We start from the raw sequence: 24,774 nt of genomic DNA on the forward strand, positions 1-24,774 counted from the left end.
AAGAAGAAACAGCATTTTTACGTTGGCCCTTGTGTTCTTGATAACTGGGTGGGCGAAAAGCTCGGATAAAAGTCATGTAAGTCCTAGATACGAATTGGGCCATCCCCCTCTTTATACTTGCAGGATCGTAAGTAAGGGGCTGTTTTCCTTTGCTTGAATCTAATTAGGACCAAGTCCCCTGGAATGTCTTTTGGCAAAGTGCCCAACCACCCCACCCTCCTAACACTTAAGATCCCCCCCATCTAGGTCAGGTGGCAGGGGTCTATTAGTCTGTAACCAAAACATGGCCTTATGTAGTAAATCTTGACGTGTTTCAACTTTTCCGTGAGTTAGTGGAGGAATCCCAGAGACAACGGTCACATAGGGGGCGGCTTCGGGGGGTAAGTTTATTCGTGGCATTCTAGTAGGTTCAAGTTTAGCCTCGAAGTGGTTTGTTTGTACCAACGGTGTAGTTTGGGAATGCGCATTCCTGCGGGGAATCAGTTTGGGTTTTTCCAGGACAGTGAGGGCGATAGGAGGGTCTGGTGATGCTGGTTTGGTTCCGGATGGAATGTGTGTTTTAACTATCAGTTCAATGTTAGATATCCTGTCCGCCAGATCGTTGATTTTTTCCACCAATGGTGAAATTAGGGAGGTTAATAGATGCTCGAGCTGAGCCAATAAAGTTGGTTGAGGGAATGATGGGGAGTTTACCATTTTTCCATGCTCCATATCCCCCGCCACAGAGCTGGCATTGGAGTGGTGCTGAGAGGGACTGGGGCATAGATTAGGAGTTTTGGCTGGCTTCCCATTGATGATGGCATCATCGGTCTTTCTCTTGGTGTTAAGTCCACCCGGTGGTGCTATGAGTGGAGATTGGGGTTTATGAACGCAAAGAGGTGACATCTGCAGGGTGGCGTTAACATCGACTGGGTTGGTGTCTGTGCTTATGGAGGGTAAATGGTCAGGGATATATTGAGTTCCACACATGGCATTAAGCTCCTCCCAGATGGACATGGTATGATGCAAAATACCAAACAGTGGACTAATAGAAATGGTAAGGGGAATCACAGTACCTCTTTGATGAAAATAGAAAGGAAAGGGTGGTGGCCGGTCCCGGCCTCTATGGGCCTCTGAGGGCCACAGAGGGCCCGCCCTTTGCCCGGGCTTAGCCCAGCGGTCCCGCGCGCGTCCCGCGGGGGCAGGAGGTGTTCCGCTGTTTGTAGGCGCCTCCTGGCGCAGGCAGTGACGTCCCAGGTGCGCCTCTGCCACCGGGGCACCTGGGGATTGTGGTCTGGGTCCTGCTTGCCGTTTCCCTCACGGCGCTCGGTGGGGTCTGTGTTTCAAGAAAGGTGAAAGTGCTTTAGGACTCTGCCGGTCCCCCTCCCGTCAAGGTTCAGGTCGGAAATAGCCCCCACGGAGCTGTCGGTGCTCCGCTGTTTGTAGGCGCCTCCTGGCGCAGGCAGTGACGTCCCAGGTGCGCCTCTGCCACCGGGGCACCTGGGGATTGTGGTCTGGGTCCTGCTTGCCGTTTCCCTCACGGCGCTCGGTGGGGTCTGTGTTTCAAGAGAGGTGAAAGTGCTTTAGGACTCTGCCGGTCCCCCTCCCGTCAAGGTTCAGGTCGGAAATAGCCCCCACGGAGCTGTCGGTGCTCCGCTGTTTGTAGGCGCCTCCTGGCGCAGGCAGTGACGTCCCAGGTGCGCCTCTGCCACCGGGGCACCTGGGGATTGTGGTCTGGGTCCTGCTTGCCGTTTCCCTCACGGCGCTCGGTGGGGTCTGTGTTTCAAGAGAGGTGAAAGTGCTTTAGGACTCTGCCGGTCCCCCTCCCGTCAAGGTTCAGGTCGGATATGCAGTCTTTATGTGGGTCTTCTGAATGCAGCCTCTTTTTTCCACACGATCCACATGACCTGAAGAGGCCTTTTTTAGAAGACTCAGAAATGCTTGAAGAAATATTAACAGAAATTTGAAGAAAACAAAGAAAAAACTGAGCAGAGCTCAGGGAGACTCCCTTTCACACGAAGTGCATTAGAAAATCTGAGGACTCTAGCCTCTCTTGGGATTGTTCTATAGCAGGGGTCTCCAACCTTTTCTGTAGTGAGAGCTACTTCTGATCAATGAAAATCATCGTGAGCTACTAAAGCCGAAGCATCACGCACATTTTTTCGCTGAACCCCTCCGCACACCAAGTTTCATGGACTTTAAGTCTAATTTTTTTGGAGCCCATACTGTGGTTTGAACAAAATACTTAAAAAGTTTCCTAGAATATACTCATGTTTCTAATTTTACTCTAGGGCACATTAAACGCTTAAAAAGGTCTGCTTTATTTCAATGATTCCATAGTACTCATCCCATCTCCGATTACTAACACATCACAAGTCACCCTCACATTCAAGCTGTACATGCCATTATGATACTGTCTCTGAAGAGTACTCTCTAGTTGAGCTACAAACAAAGCAGAGAGTGTTGTAAGGGAAAGGAAAACACCTGAATGCTGTTATAAATGAACATAAGCTACTCCCTTGTCATGTGCTTATCTAGGTTCCTGATCGATACTGTGACCTTATGCCCCTATTCGGCTATAAAGCCCTTTTATTCCCTATATTGGCATAACCGTTCAAGTGCGATTTTCTGAAAAGTCATCTCTGGCCTCACACGAGCAGAGCCACAGAGCCACATTCCAGCATGACTCTCTGCTACTTCCTTTGCGACCAATTAGTGCAATGACAGAGCAGCAGTCACTATCTGATATTCCTAGATAACACTCCGAGTTCTTCAACAAGATAAAAACTTAGCAAACCTGGAAATCCCCGCTTGCTATGTTTTGATTAGTAATAGAACTCTAATGAGCAACTGATAGCTGCCACTTCCTAGTGACATCTTTTATTGACGTCTTATGTCCAGCAAACTTGCGTCAAACCCGGCACCTGTCAGGTATAAATATTACCAACGTTGCCTTAAGCAATGAGCGTTGCCTGTTGCTGATGCCAGCTGCCTGCATGACCAGTGTTGGTAAAAACTAGCACTCTGTCTCTGCAGCCTGCTATCCTGTGGTGGTGAAGCTACTGATTACCATTATCGCCGCTACAGCGCGAACTGTGGTTCAGTACGCTTGAGGAGCCGTGCAGCCGTCCTCTGCGAAGACATCCAGCCCAGCTGCCCGCGGACGCTGTCACCCCTCCTTCCTCGACGCGCTGAGAGAAGCCGCTGCCTTTCTCGTGCAGAGAAATCCAGTCCCGGCGCTTCCAGTTTACCCTCGCAGGTGACTGGGATATCGAGAGAGACCCCTGAAGGAGATACCAATCCTCCATCATTCTATTCAGAGGTATGGTGTTGACTAAACCCTTAGACGAGAATTCTTGAAACAAACCTTGGCAAAACCAACTTAACTTAAGCTACTTACTTACTCCCCCTTCTCACGTGTTAGGCTTAGGTCAGGCACACCGGGGTAGGCTTAGTTAGAAGCACCAGTTGAGTATGTTAGCCTAATGTATATATGACTGTATATATGTTTTATTACTTTTAAACCATTGTATGGCTAAGAAACCATATCAATGCTTTTACAGTTCTATTTCGCAATTCTTATCTTACTGTACGTACTTTTTATAATAACAGTTATTGCAATTGTGGCAATACATTTCTCTTGTATGAGAAGAAAGACTGTTCAATAAATGTTAACCTTTATTGATACACGCCCGTCTCTCTATTCTCTACATATTGTGAAAGTAAACTGCACTAGACTGACTGAGTGAAATCTATGTCTATTGTTTCACACGACCCTAGAGATCGACTCTTGATCTGAGGAGCAAAGTTGTCATGTTGCACGGTTGTTGGAAAACTGAATCCCTTCTTGTCTGTGCCAGGGAAGCTGATCACTTCCTATGCAGAGAAGAAAGTTTCCAGTGACCTCTGAGCTAGTTGGTAACACAACCCAATTAAGTTTAGCATAGTCAGTGGAGGCCTGGAATATAGCCAGTTCCACGTCGATACTACTGTTTATGTTATTCCAATGCGCAGGGCCTAGTGGGAAACTAGGAACTACACTACATGGCGCCCAACGTTTGGTAAGGCGATAAACTAACGTAAGACTTGTAGAGTAACTCAGTCGTGCATATTTCACACCCCTTTCACCCGTAAATACTCCAATAGACGTCTGGAGTGGGTGAAAGGTTAAAATCCGCCCGACCTTAGTAGGAAGAGATTCCTATGTAAAGCTCCGGTTTATTCAACGTTGAAGGATACAGTGTTCCAAAATATTGTGCATCTAATCTTTGTCTCCTTGGAGACCTACTCTGCAAAAACTGCATTCATACAATGTCAGTAGAAAACAACGGCACCTCTGGGGCCGCAGTAGATGCGACTCAGCAAGGTCCCGAACAAGCAGACCCGGATGCTATTATCATCCCGGTCCAGTTAAGAAGATCTATAACTTTAAAACTTATAGATAACGGACTGCCACCTCAAGGTGGTACAGTAATTTTCGTGATAGAGGCTCACGAATATCGGCAGACAGAGGTATTCTATTCATGGATAAACTTTCCAGCGGTAAACGCTATAACACAAGAGTTTCACTATTACAAAATAGAGGAACCTCCGGGAGAGTACGCTCCTTTCGAGGAGATTGAAATCCCACTTAAATTTCAAGAGCACCTGCTCTGGTTTAATGGCGCCCTAAAACACAATGATCACATAACTAGGCTCGGTCCACTAGGTAGACCAGGAGCCACGTGGCCGGTTCTAGCCAGCTACACACCACATCCTGACATTGCAAAAATGTCTAAGGAAGAGCTGTTAGCACAGCTAAACACATTAATAAAAATACATAGGCAATTAGTCCAATATGTAATACGGACTGCAACAGTCCAGCCAGCTGTTAATTCACCACAGCTGACCCCTCATCAGGGGAACACAAATAAAATTACACCACAGAACATACAGTCATGTCTTGGTAAAACACCCGTAAAACGGGAACAAATTCCTTTCTGGTTAGCCCAGAAAATCACTCAAATAGAGGCAGTATTTCCTGATACTACCCCTATTGAGAAACACAGAATCTTGACCATCTGCCTTCCTATGGGAATCGCACCACACGTGGAGGACTGCGACACTTGGGGTACAGTCTTTGCTTCCATTTACACAAAAACACACGGTGTTCCGTCTATGGCGGTAATACCAGACGTGCTAAAACAGATTCAAAATGAATTCGGTCCAGAACCCGCTTTAAATCTAGGTATGAAATTACTGAAAGACTTCAAGCAGGTCACGGCTATATTATTAGCCAACGTAAAGGGAGAAGCAGCATCTGTGGCGATCCGCCAGAAGTTGAAGGAAACAGATATAAAAGATCCTGTTGAGCTTGCAAAAATCATAGAAAAATGCTATGAAGAATTAGGTAGAGACAGCTTGGGTGGAAAACCAGTAAAGCCCCAACTGCTCGAAAATCCTGAAAAATTATTTATTAAAAATAATTTAAATACTACTAAAAAGAGCTGGGATGGAAATAAACAATCCACTCCCAAGGAAAAAGTTTTCCAGTCCAGAGGAAGGTCTCCTCGACGGAGGGAAAGAACTCCGACTCGAGAACGCCAGTCTCCCCAACGGGAGCCCTCTGAGAAAAGATATAACCTTAGAAATAGGGATAATATAAAAAAACCTGATAGATATCAAAGTATTGATACACGTCCCTCTCGATCTTTTCCACAGAATTCGGAAAGAAGAGGACGGTCAGACCCAGGAGAGCACACCAAGTCCAAAGACAAGGAACCTGCTCAAAATAAGAAATCTCAATTTCAGAAAAAGAAGGTAGCCAGTATTAGAGTAATTAACCATGCCGAGAATACTGAGGACACAGTTGAAAAACGGGGAGTGGGCATTGACAATGTTGGACAGTGCAGCAGAGATCAGTATAGCGCGCAAGAACTTGATGAGTCATCTGGAGACAGTGGACACGAATGAATACATTCAGGTTGAAACTGCCGACGCCAGACTTAGCGAGCCCCATAAAATATACGAAATAACATTGCGTATGGAGGGTGATAAGACTAGGAAAATTAAGGGTCTATTTTGGGATAAGCTCTCAAAAGGCTATGATATTCTGTTAGCTGAAAAAGATTGGCCCCCAGAGTTTGTCAGGGAGTGCCCTCGTGGCGAAGAGGTGATTATGCCTGCCTTCTCGAATCACATACCGATTCATAAAAAATACACATATGCAAGGAAATGGGCAGTAGCCCAGGCACCTGCATTGTATAAAAATCATGTAGGATGGGATGAGGATTCACCACCTCACAAAATCCAGCTAAAAAGTGAACCAACTGCCCAACGGCAGTATCCCATAAAGCAAGAAGCTAAAAAACAGGTCAGGGAGATCTTAGATCAACTTGAGTACCAGGGGGTGATTGAAACATGCACCTCTCAAATGAACAATCCTTTGTTTCCTGTCTCCAAGCCAGACAATTCATATCGTCTAGTTTTGGACTACAGACATCTTAATACATGTTGCAAAACTTTTGCAGTACAAAACTCGCATAGTGCAGCCCTAATGAATAACATAGTTAGGAAAAAATACAAAACGACATTAGACATTTCTAATGGTTTCTTTTGTCAAAACATTGCACCAGAAAGCAGATACTTGACCGCTTTCTCCGCATTTGGGTCGCAGAAAAAATTCTGTCGACTCCCACAGGGGTTCAAGAACAGCCCAGGACTATTCTCAGCTAGGGTAACAGAGTTACTACAAATCTATGATGATGAAGCATTATCTTACGTAGATGATATTTATCTCACAGATGACGACTTGGATACTCACTTGAAAAGAGTGAACACCATTATACTTGGGTTCGCAGCAGAGGGTTACAAATTCAACTTTAAAAAGTCCCGAATTGCCCATCTGACAGTACTGTTTTTAGGGTACGAATTATCAAGTGAAGGGAAAAGCCTAGCGGACAACTTCTTAGAGAAGTGCGCTGTACTCCAAGCTCCAAAAACGCTGAAGAATTTACAATCAATACTAGGTTTTCTGAATTTCGGAAGAACTTACATTCTAAATTACGCGGAGAGGGTTAAACCTCTCTACGAACTAATTAAACCCGATTTAAAACAAATCAATTGGACTCAAAAACACACAGAAATTTTGAGATCACTGCAAACAGACATGTTAGCAAAAACAAAATTAGACACACGTGACAACACACGCGATCTTGTAATCCGACTCATCCCAGGAAGATGCGGATTCACGTACCTAACCTCTAATGAAGGAGAAAAGGTACCAATTTCAATTAAATCTCACTTGTACACACAAGCAGAAAAAACATTCAGTCACACAGAAAGAACTGTGAACGCAGTGCAAATCGCATTAGCAAATGAAAGAGAAATGGCACACGGCAAACGGATTAATATCCTTACAGCGGAATCCGCCTTCGAAGCGCTATTCAGCCCAGTAAACCTGCCTACAGTGTCACTGAATCCGAAATGGATACAGTGTATAGATTCTCTAGGAGCGGGAGACGTGAAATACTATTTCGCCCCGCAATACGAAGAACTGAATGATTTAGAATATGAAGAAGAATATCCTCTGCCAATCGAAATCCTGCCTCTCCCACAATACGCATGTATAATCTATACAGATAGCTTTGTACAGCATTTTAATGTAGAGAGTAAATCCTACAATGCAGCATGTGCGATTATTAAAGGTCGTTGGCTGTGCGGTAAATTCAGACCGAAAGTAACAAAAACTGAATCAGTAAAGTACTGTTCGGTTCAGAGAACTGAAATCAGATCTTTAAAGATGGCGCTCGAAAATGCAGAACGCGAATTCCCCACACTTATAGTGTGCGATTCTCATTTTTGCGTCAATTCCTACAACAATAAACTGCAGAGTTGGATCGAAAACGACTACAAAGATGACACAGGTGCCACAATAAAGCATAAAAAGCTCTGGAACGAGGTAGCTCTTTTACACAAAGAACTACAAAAGACTCACGTGATTCACGCACAGAGTCTTCAACGTGATGGCGTTCACGTTGCAGGGAATTCATTGGCTAATACAGCCACCGCGGAAGCAACTAACCCGGCTTCCGTAGCCACAAAAAAGCGTACAGATAAGTATATAGACGGGGAAACCATGCTGGCAGTAAAAACGACCGTAAAAGGCGACTGTGCAGCGCTACCCGTAAACTATCCACTCAATTATGCATACATAATCGATGCAAACTCCGTTCCTTTTGCTCGAATCCCTGGAGTGGGGGATAGAGTAATTCCAAACAGGAGCAGGAGGGGCTTCCTCTTACTGGAAGCACACATGGGGTTGGGACTGAGACACCAAACAATCAAAACCTCTCTGAAAAAATTGCAATCAGAGTACTGGTGGCCAGGAATGAGTATAGATATTCAATGTTTTGCTCAAAATTGTGAAAACTGCAACAGAGATCGCAGTAATGAACAGGCCAGTGTAGTTTCAGGATCCCTTCTAGACAGCATAAGGCGGTCTATCTGCGCAATCAAAGAAGAGAAGCGCGTCCCAGTGTACACCATTTAAGACGAAATACACTTAAAAAATGAGGTCACCAGCACTCGGCTGACGCCTAGAACTGTTATAAAAGATTAGCGAGTCCATATCGGCATATACGCAATTACCACGTTCCATTCTGACCAGGGTCCTGCTTTCAGCTCTCGAGCCTATAAGGAGGCCATGGCTAGCATGGGAATTGGGTTGCGGTATTCTTGTCAGTCATACCCCGGAAGGGAATAGTGTGGTAGAAAGAAAAAACCGGGACATAAAGCAATCTATAACAGCGAAGGTATTAGGTTCAGGCGCTGGGTGGGTCAAACATTTAATAAGTGTCCAGACTAGTCTTAACAACATGCCAAGAAATTCTCTGAAAGGTTTCAGCCCATACGAACTATTGTTCGGAATAAGAATGAACGTTCAGGACCTCGATAGTCAGATGTCAGTGGTACAAAAAGAAACAAAGCAGTTTGAAGTAAAAGACCGTTTGGCTGTTTTACAGGAACTGAATGAAACAAGAAAATCATTAAGCAACATAAAGTTAAAGCAACAGCCAAATACCACTGACGAGGCACCACCCGCAACAGCCCCAGCAAGGCCTGTCTGGATTCCAAAGATTGGGGATCTAGTCAGAGAAAAGATCGCGGTTAAGAAGGAATTTGGGCCTTCTTACAGAAAAGCAGTACCTGTCTTAGCAGTCACCGGAACAAGATCAGTTGTGCTACCGCCCCTTGCTGGTAAAAAGGAGAACAGAATCGTGTCCATCGATCTGGTAAAACCACAAGCATGTGGCCTATAATCAACAGTAGGCCCAGTGGACTCCCAAGAAACAACAGAATACCCAAACTTGCAACAATCCAAGAGGTTCAAACTGAAAGACTAATCACATTCGATCAGCCTGCAGTGCACAATGAAGGACTATGCAATACAGCCATGGAACTCGTGCCTCTTGAAACACAGATTGAAACAGTTCGTCAGGAAACAACACCAGTCTACAATAATGTGGCATCAGAAAGTGCTACCGAAAGACAGATTGAAAGAATTGACAGAACTGCCTCTGGTTATTTCATCAACTTCGACAACTTCTCTGAAGATTTAAACGACCCCGAAGTGATGCCAGAAACAAAAAAGTATTCTAAAGAAAATACAACAGGACTCCTTCAACAAATCAAAGAACTATATCTGGATTCACCGTTGATTGAGCATTGGATTATCTCAGGGGTATTCATACTCCTACTATGCCTAATTTTAGTTTTAATTTTAGGGAAGTTCATTACAATTGAATGGACACAGCAAGTCAGAACATCAACCTAGTCCTGAAACCACACAGATCATCCCACGTGAAGAAAAGAGAACTGTCAACAGTAAATGTCACAGCAATTCCAATACCTGGTGGGGTAGTATGGGAGAAAACAGACTATGAGATCTATGGTCCGGTCGAAATCCTGAAGTATCCTCATCAACTAAAGGTTTCCTTAAGTGACTTTGTTACACCTAGTACATTCTCTGATGATTGGGACTTTAACAGTATTAATGACATGATGTCTGATTTAGTAATGTCAGCTAGATTCACAGATCATGATTATTTACAAGGTTCATCTAGTTATGAGCAGTTATTCTGTTACACCCACTATGGGGATCATTACTTGCATAAATCTGCACAGCCTAGAAATGTTTTTATGTATAATCAATGGGAACATTGTTCTACACCACCTAAAAGCAGTTCTAAAGCATTCTTTGAGAGATTCAAATACTTCTCAGGGTTTAACACAAGTGATGCAGAAACGTTTTATTTCAAACTGTTAGATAAAACAGGAATGAAAACAATGCTGACAAATTCTAAATTGATATATTCAGAAGCATTTTATGACAAAATGATGACATTTGGTTTTGATTATTGGAAAAATAATATTGAAACGAAAACAATTTGGGGTACAAAAGATTGGCAGGTGCAAGGCATAGAAGCACTATTTAGAACCTGCATGATACCAGAACAAATGTTATTTTTAAATGACACTGTACACCAAACATCTTGTCTTGGCCTAGCTAAGAACAAAGAAATGAAAACACCGTCCATACCAAAGCCAATAGCTGAGAATGCAACTGCAGATAATGAGCTAGACGTGTCACACATTTTACATTTCAACAGAACACATCCTGATTGGAAAAAATGGTTAATCTGGCCTACAGACACAAATAACTGTCAAGATAGGTTCCTGAATAAAACACAGGGTTTAAAAATGACCAGATTAGACTCAAGATATTCCCAGAGACAACATCCAGGAATAATAACAACATACAGTGTAGGTAAACTCTGCCTAGAATGGCTAGCTACATCCACACTGGCTGAAATTAAGCAACACTTGTCTTTATTAAAAGATGGTGCTGATTTGCGCGATTTCATTCTTGGACCACGCAAACAGCGTCAAAAGCGTTTCATAGCGACCAGCATCTATGCTGCTTACAACGAGGCTTGGAAAGTAAAGCAAATTGAAACTGCTGAAAAGATACGAGAAATTGATCGTATTCATTTGGAGAAAACACTTTCTGTGGTAGACAATGGGTTAATGACTCTGTCTTCCAGAATATATTCTTTGGACAATATTGTATCATCTGCCTTTGATGTGATAGACAGAGATTTGCTAATGTTACAACATGGCCAGTCTCAATTACGCTCTATTATAGAACTAGGCTGGACGCTGCAAAATCTTCGTTCAGGCTATGTGCCTTGGCGTTTAATCAACACAACGTCATTGTTTTCCATTTTTAACCTTACTGATAAACAGATCAGTTTGGCACAGAAAGGAGCAGACTATACAATTTTGAGCATCGAGAAACTCGAGAGATTACCATTGACAATGTCAGAGAGCCCTGTCATTGAATGGATAATACACGGAATTATCACAATTCCGATTACAACTTTCCGATTTCATAAATGCCTTGAATACATACCTGCTGGCCAGTATGAACAATTGGGTAAGGGATATGTTAAATCCGAATGGAAATTACCATGCACTCATTCTTGCTATAGTGACAGCGACAAAAATGTATTTCTTAGTGGTGAGAACTGTAAACACTCACTAAGCGGTATACTTTTGTGTCAGGGTATTAATTTACACGGAGCATGTGATGGGAATTCAAACAACCTCTCATGCCACCAGCTAGTCACACCTGCAACTCAGATAGAGCCCTTCTTTATGCAACTTTCGAACGGGAGTTACATTCTAAGAACGGATCACAGGTGCTGTGGCCTCGCGCCCGGACTAAGTTATCTAGTAGAAGTAACGTCCATGGTCAAATGCTGTATGCAAGCATTGTTCCCGAGCGGGCCTCCAGACATAGTGACTCCCATCTGGCCTCGTCTGAATCTCTATTCTATACGAATTGATACATTAAGCAAAATGAAATCTGTGCTTTTACAGACAACAGTGCCTATAACGTCATCTAAAGAGACGTATGATCTTCTAGTCGCAAGGACGGCTACTGAAGTCCATGACCTTTTATCAACAAATTGCCCCGTGCATTTCGTACAAATGCTCGACCAACTCCTTAACATGTCTAGTGCTACAAGCATCCCAGGCATATTTAAGACAGTCTTTACGGGACTGCTAACACCCTTCCAGGCAATTTTGGGAATCTTTCCTAATTTTGTGCACTCCATTTTTGGTGGCATTCCACTATTTTTGGGACTCATCGCAGGGATTCTATTTTTGACCATCCTGCTACGTTATGGCAAGCCTCGGCTCAGACATAGCTCCCATGGGAATGGAAGAGACAATCCTAGCAATGCGCTACAGGGACAGGATAACTAACGTCCTCGGATTGGCCAGGCTGAGAGATCTAAACATGACCTGGTTCCTTTCATTCAGACCGATATGGCAAAATTGCATTTTACCTGTGCTACGGTGTATGCTTTGCGGCGAGGAATGCGTGTTGGACATCTGTCTTTCACTTCCATCAGCAGTACCAATGGACGTCGATACTTTGCTAAGTCCAATAACGGCTCACGCATTGTGTTGTCCCCAGCGGCTACCAATCCTGATGACGGCATTCGTGGAGACTCCTGTACTACAGCCAAGTGGTAACAGTGGAGCGAGTGACAAAAGCAACATCACCCAGGTACAGCGAGCTGTGAGCATTGCTGGTCCCGACTTCGATGACAGCAATCATTCTCACACCTGCCAAGTTACAGCGCTATCTAATTTGGTTGAACTATCACCTGATTTTGTAGACCAATTCTTTGCGAGCCTGTCTGATACGATGTTCTCACCCATAGAGAAACAATAACTTTTGAAAAGCTTTCCGACACACAGCGTTCCTATGAACTCTGGATTCGGCCTTCAGTTTTGATCAACAAAAAACTGCCAGGAGCTTTGGAAAACTGATTTTTCTTTGAATTGGACAATTTTTAAAATATTGACTTTTTTTTGGCACGAACAATTCTTTGCTTAACGTAAAAACTATTCTTAGAGAACAGAAGCTTCACACTTCTATTTCTAAACACATCTAGAGACATAACAACATTACACCAGCCTCTAGCACACATGTTATTACAATGCATTTTTATGTGATGATTTATCTCGCATTTCTTCTGTCAGAGATACTTCATGTGTAATTCTTTATGCATAATCGTTCATTGATTTCATATGCAATAATTTTTTGAATGATTACTATGCTTTTTAAAACTACGTACAGTACCTAAATTCCATGTATTACAAGTACGCCTATTTCGAATGCATTTATGTATTTTGGGGTGGGCTATGTTACACAATGTTACACATGCATCTAATTGCTTAGTTTTAGTAATTTTGATGGACATGAATTCGTGGAGTGGGTGTCATGTGCTTATCTAGGTTCCTGATCGATACTGTGACCTTATGCCCCTATTCGGCTATAAAGCCCTTTTATTCCCTATATTGGCATAACCGTTCAAGTGCGATTTTCTGAAAAGTCATCTCTGGCCTCACACGAGCAGAGCCACAGAGCCACATTCCAGCATGACTCTCTGCTACTTCCTTTGCGACCAATTAGTGCAATGACAGAGCAGCAGTCACTATCTGATATTCCTAGATAACACTCCGAGTTCTTCAACAAGATAAAAACTTAGCAAACCTGGAAATCCCCGCTTGCTATGTTTTGATTAGTAATAGAACTCTAATGAGCAACTGATAGCTGCCACTTCCTAGTGACATCTTTTATTGACGTCTTATGTCCAGCAAACTTGCGTCAAACCCGGCACCTGTCAGGTATAAATATTACCAACGTTGCCTTAAGCAATGAGCGTTGCCTGTTGCTGATGCCAGCTGCCTGCATGACCAGTGTTGGTAAAAACTAGCACTCTGTCGCTGCAGCCTGCTATCCTGTGGTGGTGAAGCTACTGATTACCATTATCGCCGCTACAGCGCGAACTGTGGTTCAGTACGCTTGAGGAGCCGTGCAGCCGTCCTCTGCGAAGACATCCAGCCCAGCTGCCCGCGGACGCTGTCACCCCTCCTTCCTCGACGCGCTGAGAGAAGCCGCTGCCTTTCTCGTGCAGAGAAATCCAGTCCCGGCGCTTCCAGTTTACCCTCGCAGGTGACTGGGATATCGAGAGAGACCCCTGAAGGAGATACCAATCCTCCATCATTCTATTCAGAGGTATGGTGTTGACTAAACCCTTAGACGAGAATTCTTGAAACAAACCTTGGCAAAACCAACTTAACTTAAGCTACTTACTTACTCCCCCTTCTCACGTGTTAGGCTTAGGTCAGGCACACCGGGGTAGGCTTAGTTAGAAGCACCAGTTGAGTATGTTAGCCTAATGTATATATGACTGTATATATGTTTTATTACTTTTAAACCATTGTATGGCTAAGAAACCATATCAATGCTTTTACAGTTCTATTTCGCAATTCTTATCTTACTGTACGTACTTTTTATAATAACAGTTATTGCAATTGTGGCAATACATTTCTCTTGTATGAGAAGAAAGACTGTTCAATAAATGTTAACCTTTATTGATACACGCCCGTCTCTCTATTCTCTACATATTGTGAAAGTAAACTGCACTAGACTGACTGAGTGAAATCTATGTCTATTGTTTCACACGACCCTAGAGATCGACTCTTGATCTGAGGAGCAAAGTTGTCATGTTGCACGGTTGTTGGAAAACTGAATCCCTTCTTGTCTGTGCCAGGGAAGCTGATCACTTCCTATGCAGAGAAGAAAGTTTCCAGTGACCTCTGAGCTAGTTGGTAACACAACCCAATTAAGTTTAGCATAGTCAGTGGAGGCCTGGAATATAGCCAGTTCCACGTCGATACTACTGTTTATGTTATTCCAATGCGCAGGGCCTAGTGGGAAACTAGGAACTACACTACACCCTGACTAGACTGGGCAGCTGAGTATGGGGTTCTGATCCCTGGCAATGGGAAGATGGAGGCTGGTACTGAAGGTGTCTCAGTATTCCCACATTGAGTTTAATGTGCTCTCAAAAACAATACCTTGGAGCACAGCACTTATTCAACAGCAGGAAAAACAGGGTTTTCCATGTACCTCACATACACAGCCTCATGCATGACTCCCCGCTTTGCACATGTACCTCTGTACCTGCACCTCACATTTACTGTCATGTAAATTTGTTCCCTGCACCTCACATGCAGTGTTATATTTGCTTGTTTTTTACACCTCGCATGCACATCTTCATGTATGCAAGCCCCTCAGGTAGAGCTTCTTGGGTGAACCCCTCCCTGTGCCCTACATTCGCAGTATCAGTATGTTCCCTACACCTCACATATCCTCATGTTTATCTGTCCCTTCACCTCACACACGTGCACACCTTCACTCAATATTTCACACACGACTCAACATGCCACACAAGTGTTGAATATTTCACACATGACTCAACATGTCACACAAGTGCAGCACGCACACCTTCACTCAATATTTCACACATGAATCAACATGTCACACAAGTGCAGCACACAGTTACTCAATAGTTCACTTCCCTGGCTTGCCCTTACTTCTCCTGGCCCTGTCCTCTCTACCTCTGTCCTAAAGGTGTGATGGAGGGAGTGAGAGGAGCAGATGCAGTGCAGTTTACTTAAAATACTCTGCACTCCTTGTGCCCCCTCAGTTCTACAGCATCAGCAACAATTAGGACATTATTGAAGGGTAGAAGGGTTAAGGGCTGGACCAGGCCGAAGTTCACCCTGCGAAGTCATCAACACTCAAAAAGTTGCCTGATGTGACTTCTCTCCCAGGGATTATGTTAAGTCGACATCCATACTTACACCTTTAAGAATAAACTGTGCCGAGTATGTTTACTGTTAGTGTGTTTTTGTCCATTTAATTTTTATCTCATCCGACCTTCCACGTTCTCCTCAAATGCAGTAAGGCCCGTGTCCCGGAGGCGCCTCGAAGCTCTCCTGTGAAAAAGCGCCTTCTTGCAGCCTGTGTTTTCAGTCGGCCATCACCACGGGCCCTCGGGCAGCTCAACCCTCTCCTTTGAGGCCTGATTCTCGCCCACCTGGCTGCTCCTATTTTTTAGAAACAAACCCTCCAGGCTGCTGCTAGAGCCCAACTATTTGCATTTTGTGATGTGTGACCTAATCAAAAGAGGAAGCCGCTCCGTTTCACCCAGCCCACCTGTTTGCTTCTAAATAAAATCACGAGTGCATTATTGATCTCTTTTCCCCCTCCTCACGGCACTCTTGACTGTGGCTCCGGGCAAGAATATTTTTGGCGCCTAGGGCTTAGAAAGACAAAGGATAGGGCAGGAGCTAACAATTACTCGACAATTAATTCAGTGGCCAGTGCGCAGCAACTAGTTCAGGTCAGGACTTACCTTGTGAAAGACTCCGAGTCGGACTGGAAAAGGCAAGTGGCGCGGGCACTGTCTGATAGGGCTGTAGGAGTTCAATACTGCCTGTTCCACGCCACTTGCACACCAACAAGCTTTTCGGGCCCTGCTGCTCTGCACCTGCAGTACACAAGTCACGCAGGATGTCAATAAGCACTGTGCAGGGCTCCTGAAGGCAGTAGGAGCAGCTCCATTTCAGTAGTGCGCACGGTGAGAGCGTGGTGCCAGGCTCTTGAGGGTAGGGGGGGGGCGCAGATGGGTGTGCTACGATGATGCAAATGACGTCATCCTCTTCAGCCCGCCCCGGCTAAGCTTAGGCCTATCAGAGCACCTGGTTAAGGTATGGGCGGCCAACGGCTCTTAAAAAAAGGCCCAAAAAATGATAAAGACTATGAAGGGCTAAACAATTAAAATGCGATCGCGAGCTACTCAAGGGGCCTCTGCGAGCTACCGGTAGCTCGCGATCAACCGGTTGGAGACCCCTGTTCTAGAGGGTGCTGTCGTCAGATTGGCTGTTGATTGGTTTGGGTTCTTTTTACAAAAGAAGGTGGCTAGGCTATGGCACTGACTGTTCATTGCTGCAGGGTAGCCTATGGTAATTTGGTAATATATATATATATATATATATATATATATATACACACACACACACACCATGGGACTCCCACTATGACGACGGGATGATACAAGCATGTGAATCTATGAAAGATCTAACACTGGAGAAACACAAAATGTGCCAACTGGCTGAAGAGACATTGTTCACCAGGAATTCCTCCTTTGCCTACACTTGTAACACAGACTATATGGTACATACATCTTTTTCTTAAACTCCTTAATTTGTTTGGAGAAGTCATTCAGCCCTCACTCCACACCCTCTAATCTGCTCGGCATTTCTCCACCAGCGCACCACTGAGATCACCTTAAATTTTGGGGACATCACCATTACAATACACTCCTTCTTAAGCCTGGAGATCCTCGTCTTATTTGTTTGGAGAAATCACTCAGCCCTCTGCTTCCCACCACTACGCTCACCACCTATAAATTGGTATTCATGCCCAAAAAGGTGGCTCTACTTGACTGTGGACAGGCACTACACAGAGCATCCTTTTTCTCAGAGCTATACTCTTCAGTGTGGCAATTCCACTGCCCCCAAATAAGACTTAAAATGTTCACAGTCATCAGGTTAAAAGGCCAAGTAGCTGAAAGGAATTTGACAACACATACTATACCCGTCCATCAGAGTTCTTGCATGGAGTCAGCAGGACATTCAGGAGTGTGTGACCAGTCTAATTGGTGGGCTATTCAGCTTAAGACACCGAAAATGGGAAACACAGACACCAATTCGTTTTCACATGTGGCCTAGTCCAAAGTTCAGATTGCAATAAAGGTCAAAAGTCAAAGCAGCAGAAAAGAATTTCACAGATTGTTAAGCTGACGAATCCCTTATTTTTTTGTATTAACAAAATAACAGGGGTGCACAGTACAGCCTAATTTGATTCTTGATATGGACTAAGATGTCTTTTGGAATTAAATGGACTCTGATGTCTTTTGGAATTAAATAAACAATCTGGTTACTGAAGCGAGAAAGAAAACATGTTTAACAATGGATCACTGGTGTGTAAGGGCCGAGGAACTGCTCTACCCCCACATATCTTATCATGCATCATCAGTTTGCAGTAATATCGTTCCAGGGTTGGTGTGTAATCTTCCTTCTTGGAGTACCTTCGCCTGGTAGTGGAAGGGCATACAAACTAAGATTACTGGATGCAGATTTGATGACACTGTTTCCTAGGTTATGGAAGGGAATGCTACAGCCACTTTGCTAAAATATCTGGTACTGTATTGTTTGGTCATCCTGTATTTATCACTGCTTTTTATAGCCTTTAGGGCAAGCACTTTTGTTGCAGGGCTCTTGTGATTCAGGCCGTTTCTCCTTTGTACTGAACAATAATGGGGCAATGTTGGTTCTGTTTGCTTAGCATGTTGACACCAAAGACCATGTTCCTCACATATTTGGTCACGTTTGGTCAATCAAGACGTTCTGAGTGCTAGATCTCTCATGTGTTCAAGGCTGTCTTCCTACATTAGTTGGAAAAGGCCTTTTCTTTCTGAAGACCAACGGTATACACTTGCTATAATATATTTTGTAAAGCATAGTGTATCAAGTTTGAATTGTTTGTCAAAATACATAATAGCTCAGTCCTAAGCCACAATGACCTGCTCATGCATTGGCCATAAACTGAGAGATGTATATGCTTTTTTCTATGTACCAGTGTAACCACTCATAAGTTCTGCTGTTGCCGACATGACAGAGATGGCATGGAAGTCTTCCTTCTTGCAACTGTGACTTAGCAAGAAACTAACCAGACGGTAAAAGAGGCCTGTCTCATCGTGCTGTTGCACGCTTCTTGTCAGTAAGTCGAGCAGATACCATTACAGACCAAGAGTTAGAAGATGGTTTAGCTGACTCTGGGATCACTCTTGCAATGCTTTACAATGAATAAAGATTTTGCCTATAAACTACCTTGTTCAATTTAATTCTATAACTGAATGTATACTATTCCTGCGCAGAACACTAAATTAGGCACCGAGGAAAGATACAATATCATCAGGTAATAGTGACTCTGTGGCAGAAAGACCTCTTAATAAAGGTTAGCTTGCTATATCTTCCTCTTCTGTCCTACTAACCCTAATGAGTTTCAAACCCTCATTTTCTGCCATGGGTTTGCAATACATGGCAAAGCTCTACAGGCACAAATTGACTCAACGGTTTCCTTGAAAACAAAGGGCATATGAATGCTAAAATACGCTTCAACGTGTGGGAATTAGTAAAATAATAACAACCAAACGATAGAGTAGGACCCAGGGGAATGTTTAAAGACCAAACTCTGGGAACAGCCCCCAAAGATACAGAACAACACAAGAGTACCAGAGGGTCTAAGAAAGGAAAGGGGGATCTGTAGTGTGCGAAACTCAAACAGACAATAAAGGGCCCCTGTACTAACCTATAGAAACAGTATTCATTGACATCCTAGTAGATGGTCAGAGATACCCATCAGTCACCACTCGGAACTGCCCTTCATCATTTGGGAGTCTTCCAAAACCATCCACATAGATGTATTCTTTTCAAGCAGAAAGAGACCGAGGAGTGGAACAGATCTCTTCTACTGAAAGAGCAGTGGTATGGTATGCCACTTCTCAAGGCCAATAAGTGGTGGAGTGTGGTGTGACTGGGGGAGTGCAGTGCAGGGAAAATAAAGTGCAAATAATGTAGAAAAAGTGTATAAAATTGGATGAGGGAGTATAGAACAGGATTTATTCAGGTGATACTCACTCCACCAATATTAAAAATCTTGTGTTCAGACAGTTTAAGAAATGCGCTGTCTAGATGTGGAACCAGGTCGACATGTTTTAACAATATGTGGACATAGGCGTCCTTGCTTTCTTCAGGACCTTACAACAAAGAAATGCTACTGCATATATAAAAGAAATAATAGACCCTCTGGTACTCTTGTGTTGTTCGGCATTAGTAAAATGCCACAAAATGGATTGGAAGCAAAGAGGTTTTATTACTTTGGATTACTTTGGATAGTCCCAATGCTTGGGTGTGGAGTCCAATTAAAAGATGTTTTCATTTTGCAAATATTCAGCATTGGTGGACTCTACTTATGCTTTTTTTGGCAGGCTTATGCTTTTCCTAATAGCAGGTATTTCTCAATAATGATGTTTGAAGAATAGGATGATGGGGTAAAAGTTGGGGATATGTACGTGGTTTGGGGAGAATGTTGTTTTCTTTCGGTTATACTACGTGAGATTCTTTCTAAGTCTTCCTTATTTTACTGCCAACTGTTCCATTGATTTTGACGGTTAAAGCTGCACCAATTGAGAAATTATGATTAATAAATGACCTTTTCCGCCTCAGCATTTTAGTATATGCTAAGAGTTCCCTTTCTTGGCACTGAGGGATGGCACTCAGGAAGAAGCAGTGGCCGAATATTGCTGATACTGTGGATACTGTGTTTATAGCATGATTTAATACACCATTATTTGGTTGCCTGCTTGTAAAACCAATAAAACTCGGTTAAAAAAAAAGTGTTCCCTTTTCCATCAGTTTGACCAGTCTGGCTCCCTCCTGTTTCTCAAAAGTCTTCAACTGGAACTATTTGCACAACACTGTACATGCTTATCATGCAGGAGAAAGTCTGGCATCATCTTGGAGTACATTATATGGCAAAAACCGAAAGCTCCCGTTTAGCTTAAAGAAATTCTTCAAATGTAAACCCTGAAGAAAAAACAAATAAACAAATACTAATTCTGATGCTATACAAAGTAATTCAATGATATCCTTTAGGCCATAATAATTTTGGGGTTGTCCCTGAATCATCAAGCTCTAAATTCAGCTCCAGAATGGAAAATTACTATCTTCCCAGCACTCAAAACGTGGGCCTGATTTTGAGTTGCGGGCACGTTTCTCCATTACAACATGACAGATATCACGTCCGTATATTACAAATGCATTAAATGCTTTGCCACTTGTAATAAGGTGGACGTTAGTAATCCATCTCCAAACTCTAAATCAGGCCCATTGCCTTTAATCAGTTTCTTCCAAATGCTCGGGTTTTGTTCAATATTCACTTAATCCACTTGAAGCTATTTCTAGAAAGGACTACACATTAATTGAATCACATTTTAAGATGATTGAGGGGGCACACTAAGTGAAACAATTCATAGGCTTCAGGTGAGTGACCTTAGTTTTAGGGCAAGACAAAAATCCCCTTCAAGAAACAGAGAGTGAAATATGCAGCTGCGATGGGGTCGCCTGGCTATCTGCATCTTCAGTCTTTAAAGTCAATTCAGTGCAACTCCAAGGCTTAACTTATGTGTCTGTGATCACACTTTCTAGTAATTTCCATATGATTATTTGCATCTTTGATCTTACTAGCTTCGCACCAACTCCTTTTCTGATTTTCCACAACTTAATGTTGGTTGTCTCTCAGCGTTCTTGATGGTTTACGATTTCTGATCACAATGTATTATATTTCAGACAGACACCCTGTATGCACTCGGTACTGCAAAGCTGCTTTAACATACGGTGCATTTAAGTTGAGGGAGACTTACCAAAGTCTGCCTTTCCCGTTATCACTTGTTCTACACATACTTAAAACTTTAAAAACGTTGACAACAAACTGAAATAAAACATTCCCACAACAATCACATATCAGCCTACAAGGAATGTATACAAAAAATATACATGTTTGAATCCTACTAAACTACATCTTACTCTTTTAACATTTTCAGCAAAACAACATACATTAAGTGTGAAGTTTTTGTAACAATACCTTTTCTTTGGAATTAGTTGTTCTGAAGGACGGCACAAGTTTTCTCTGGTCAACAATTTCCGGGGCCACAACGTTTTGTACAGGGTCTGCTTCGAGCATATAATTGAAAAAAGTTTCTGTCTGTTCCAAAGAGAAGCTGTAATGGTTTGAAAAACGGACATACATAAGGTTCCTTAGCACACGACAATTGTATAATACAACAGTAGTACAGTAAGTTATTGCGGAAATGAAATCTTGACGCAAAATAAACGCTTCTTCATTCTTTGTAATTCTTTGTCTTGATCCTTCTTTAAAGTAAGATATAAAAATAAAAATAAATAGCGAATATTTCCGGGGGCGCCTTCCCTATGATTAATACCACTATCCTGTACTTGTATATGGTTTGTAAAACAGGAAAATTAAACAACTTTTCATCTGAAGTAAACATGCATTAAAGTATGTTTAAGTAACGTCAGGGGTCTCCAAACTATACTTGTAGGAATATGTATAGATAACAGACGTTTCTGTGTTATCTTTTTCACTAGATATAGGGCTCGGAGGTTGTCCGACAGGCTCACCAAAGAGACTTTAGCCCCACCCCAGTTAAGTGCTAGAATCCCCTTAAGCTCGACCCTTCATCTGCTGCCTTTAGCTCACAATAACAAGCTCCACGAGGGCCAGGAACTTCATAGCGGGTCTTTACCAAAATTCGACTAGCTTTAGCGAGGAAAGAGGACGCCAGGATCTGACACAAGGGAGAGGATGCAGAAATAGTCACGCCAGAGACCATCAGGACACCCAAAGACACACACCCACTACTGTTCGCATCAGGAACCCCCGAGGAAGGTCCCGTAATCACGATGCTGATAAAATGGACACCATACCACTTTATATTAAATCTGACGGCACAAGGTTGTGCCTACCGGGGGGATAGCCCCCCTATCAACTGCATCCACACAAAGGGTCTCAGGCACGGCAGCCCGGATCCCCTTTACGGACCCTCTCAAGCTGGAGATAGGGGGGAAAGGTTGAGGGAACAGTTGTTGTACTTTCCCTCTTACCCGACTAATAACTTGGGATGGGACCTAATGACCAAACTGAAAATGTCAGTCCAGTTTACTGAGAACAGGGCTATAGCCTGCTTCTCCTCTGGAGTTCCCCCCTCAGAGCACCAACCAGCAATACATTCCCATGCCACAAGGACGCCAGCCAGGATGGTCCCGGCCAGTCGGACCCCTTTAACAGAGGTGGTCCTGGGGTGTACAGTAAATCTCCTTGAGCTATGTAAATTAGCTTGGCGGTGGGCATGCCACACACATCAACTCCTAGTGGAAACTGCCAAAAAGACAAAAACTTTGTTAGCCAGTAACGTACACAAGGAGCAAGAGATCCGGGACCTTGACTTGTGCATGCCTACTGAGTCCCCCAAGGCTAGGAGGGGAGCCGGCCCAAGGCGCATAGGGGCAATGGCGGTGACAAACAGACCACACGTACCCCAGGATTACTAAGCTCAGCCTCTGTCGCCACTCTGGCACCTCCTCGAGTGAGGAAGTGGCGCAGCAAGGTTGCCTGGCACTATGCGGTGTGTTACAGCACCTAAATTCCCTTTACCTGCTGGCAAATACGATGCCCAAGCAAGTGACCATCAGACAAAACTAGGCACACCCAGCAAATGATACACCACCCCAAATAGGTGCTCCCAGCAGCCACATGGGGAAAGTCCCAGAGCCTGAGATGGGCCGGCTATCACACACACCCCACCCCCCATGCAATGACGGAAGGACAAAACCAGACGCAAGTCCAGAAAACTCCACTAAGCCCGGTCCCCACAAACTAAGTAAAACCACTCCCAAGCGGGCCGCCTTGGCCGCAAGCATCCAGATGGCACCAGTCTTGAAAGGGACTCCACCTCGTAAATCCAGATGATTCCGGCCCAGTTATGCAGCAGAAGTTAAGAGGGCTGGCGGCACTCAGACCCTATATAAAGTTTCTACTACCACCTAACAGCCTATCATGAGCAAACAAAATCAGAACACAGCATGCACACTACACGTAGTGATCGCGCGCTCCCCATGACGGACATCTCGACACGTACCCACTGGTCGTACATTGTGTCCACGCAAGGTCGAGACCCACCTGTGCTTCTTATCAAATGACCAGATTTATGGACCCATCACTAAACCCATATTTCTGTCTTCAGAAAGAATGTAGAAGTTGCTTTATGATGCTTCATGTAATGTATAAAATGACGACCAAAACCAATGTGCTTAGAGACAGTCTTCAGACCCTGACTCTGTTGCCTGCTCTCTTGACAGCTTCATTTAATTAAACCAAGTGATCCTGCTTTACCTAACGCATCTTGTCATTTTTTCAAGCTAAATTCACATTCGAGCAACAGAGTGCTTGGGTCCTGAGTAGCTTAACGGGTACCATAAGGATGTCAATGATGATGGATATGTGATGCAATTATTGGCATTTAGGATAGCATGTGACAGATCATTAGAAATGTATGTGAGACCTATGGTTCAGCATATCTAGCAATTTTATGAATGGATTTAGAATCAGATTGGCTGAACAATAGGCTTCATCGGACGTGTTCTGATGTTGAATGCATGCCGCCCACAGGCTAACATGAACTTGCAGATATATTTCTGGAAAGAATATTCCTGGAGGATGGAGATGATCCCCAGTGAGATTGGCCATTTCCTTATAAAAACCAACAGGTCAAGCTTTATGTACCAAACTCATGAAAAGTTATTTCTGCATGCCTAGATCTGCATATTTTCTTCCTTCCCATCCAACTTGTACTTCTTCAGACACTGCGCTCTGCAAATGAGTGACGATTTCTCAGTTTATAATTAATTTATTTGTTTAAGAGAACATCAATACGTTGGAAGCTGTACCACAATAAAAGTATTTTTAAAGACCAAGCAGTTAGTCTACAGAAGTCTAGGGAGCATATCTGTACCTGGAATCTCTTCATCTTTTTCAGATCCACTGCTGAGTTCTCATGCAGACAGAGGAAATCAACTAATTCTTATGATCTCATTCCAATGTTCAAATCTGGATCATCCGTTACATATATTGACTGTACAATATTTTCATTATCAGTCTGGTATCAGAATAAAATATACTCT

At 43.5% G+C, this 24,774-nt stretch overlaps 1 protein-coding gene across 5 annotated transcripts in view; it reads right to left on the reverse strand.

The window, feature by feature from the left end:
- N4BP2 (NEDD4 binding protein 2) overlaps nucleotides 1-24,774 on the reverse strand; it is a 1,381,310-nt gene that overhangs the window by 259,746 nt on the left and 1,096,790 nt on the right. For all 5 annotated transcript variants that reach the window (XM_086963958.1, XM_086963954.1, XM_086963956.1 and 2 more), the window contains one exon: nucleotides 21,659-21,794. In XM_086963958.1, coding sequence (XP_086820084.1) covers nucleotides 21,659-21,794 — 136 coding nt within the window. The remainder of the gene's footprint in view (nucleotides 1-21,658; nucleotides 21,795-24,774) is intronic.

This window comes from Lissotriton vulgaris, chromosome 3_2 (genome assembly GCF_964263255.1).
Source record: "Lissotriton vulgaris chromosome 3_2, aLisVul1.2, whole genome shotgun sequence".
Taxonomy (NCBI): domain Eukaryota; kingdom Metazoa; phylum Chordata; class Amphibia; order Caudata; family Salamandridae; genus Lissotriton; species Lissotriton vulgaris.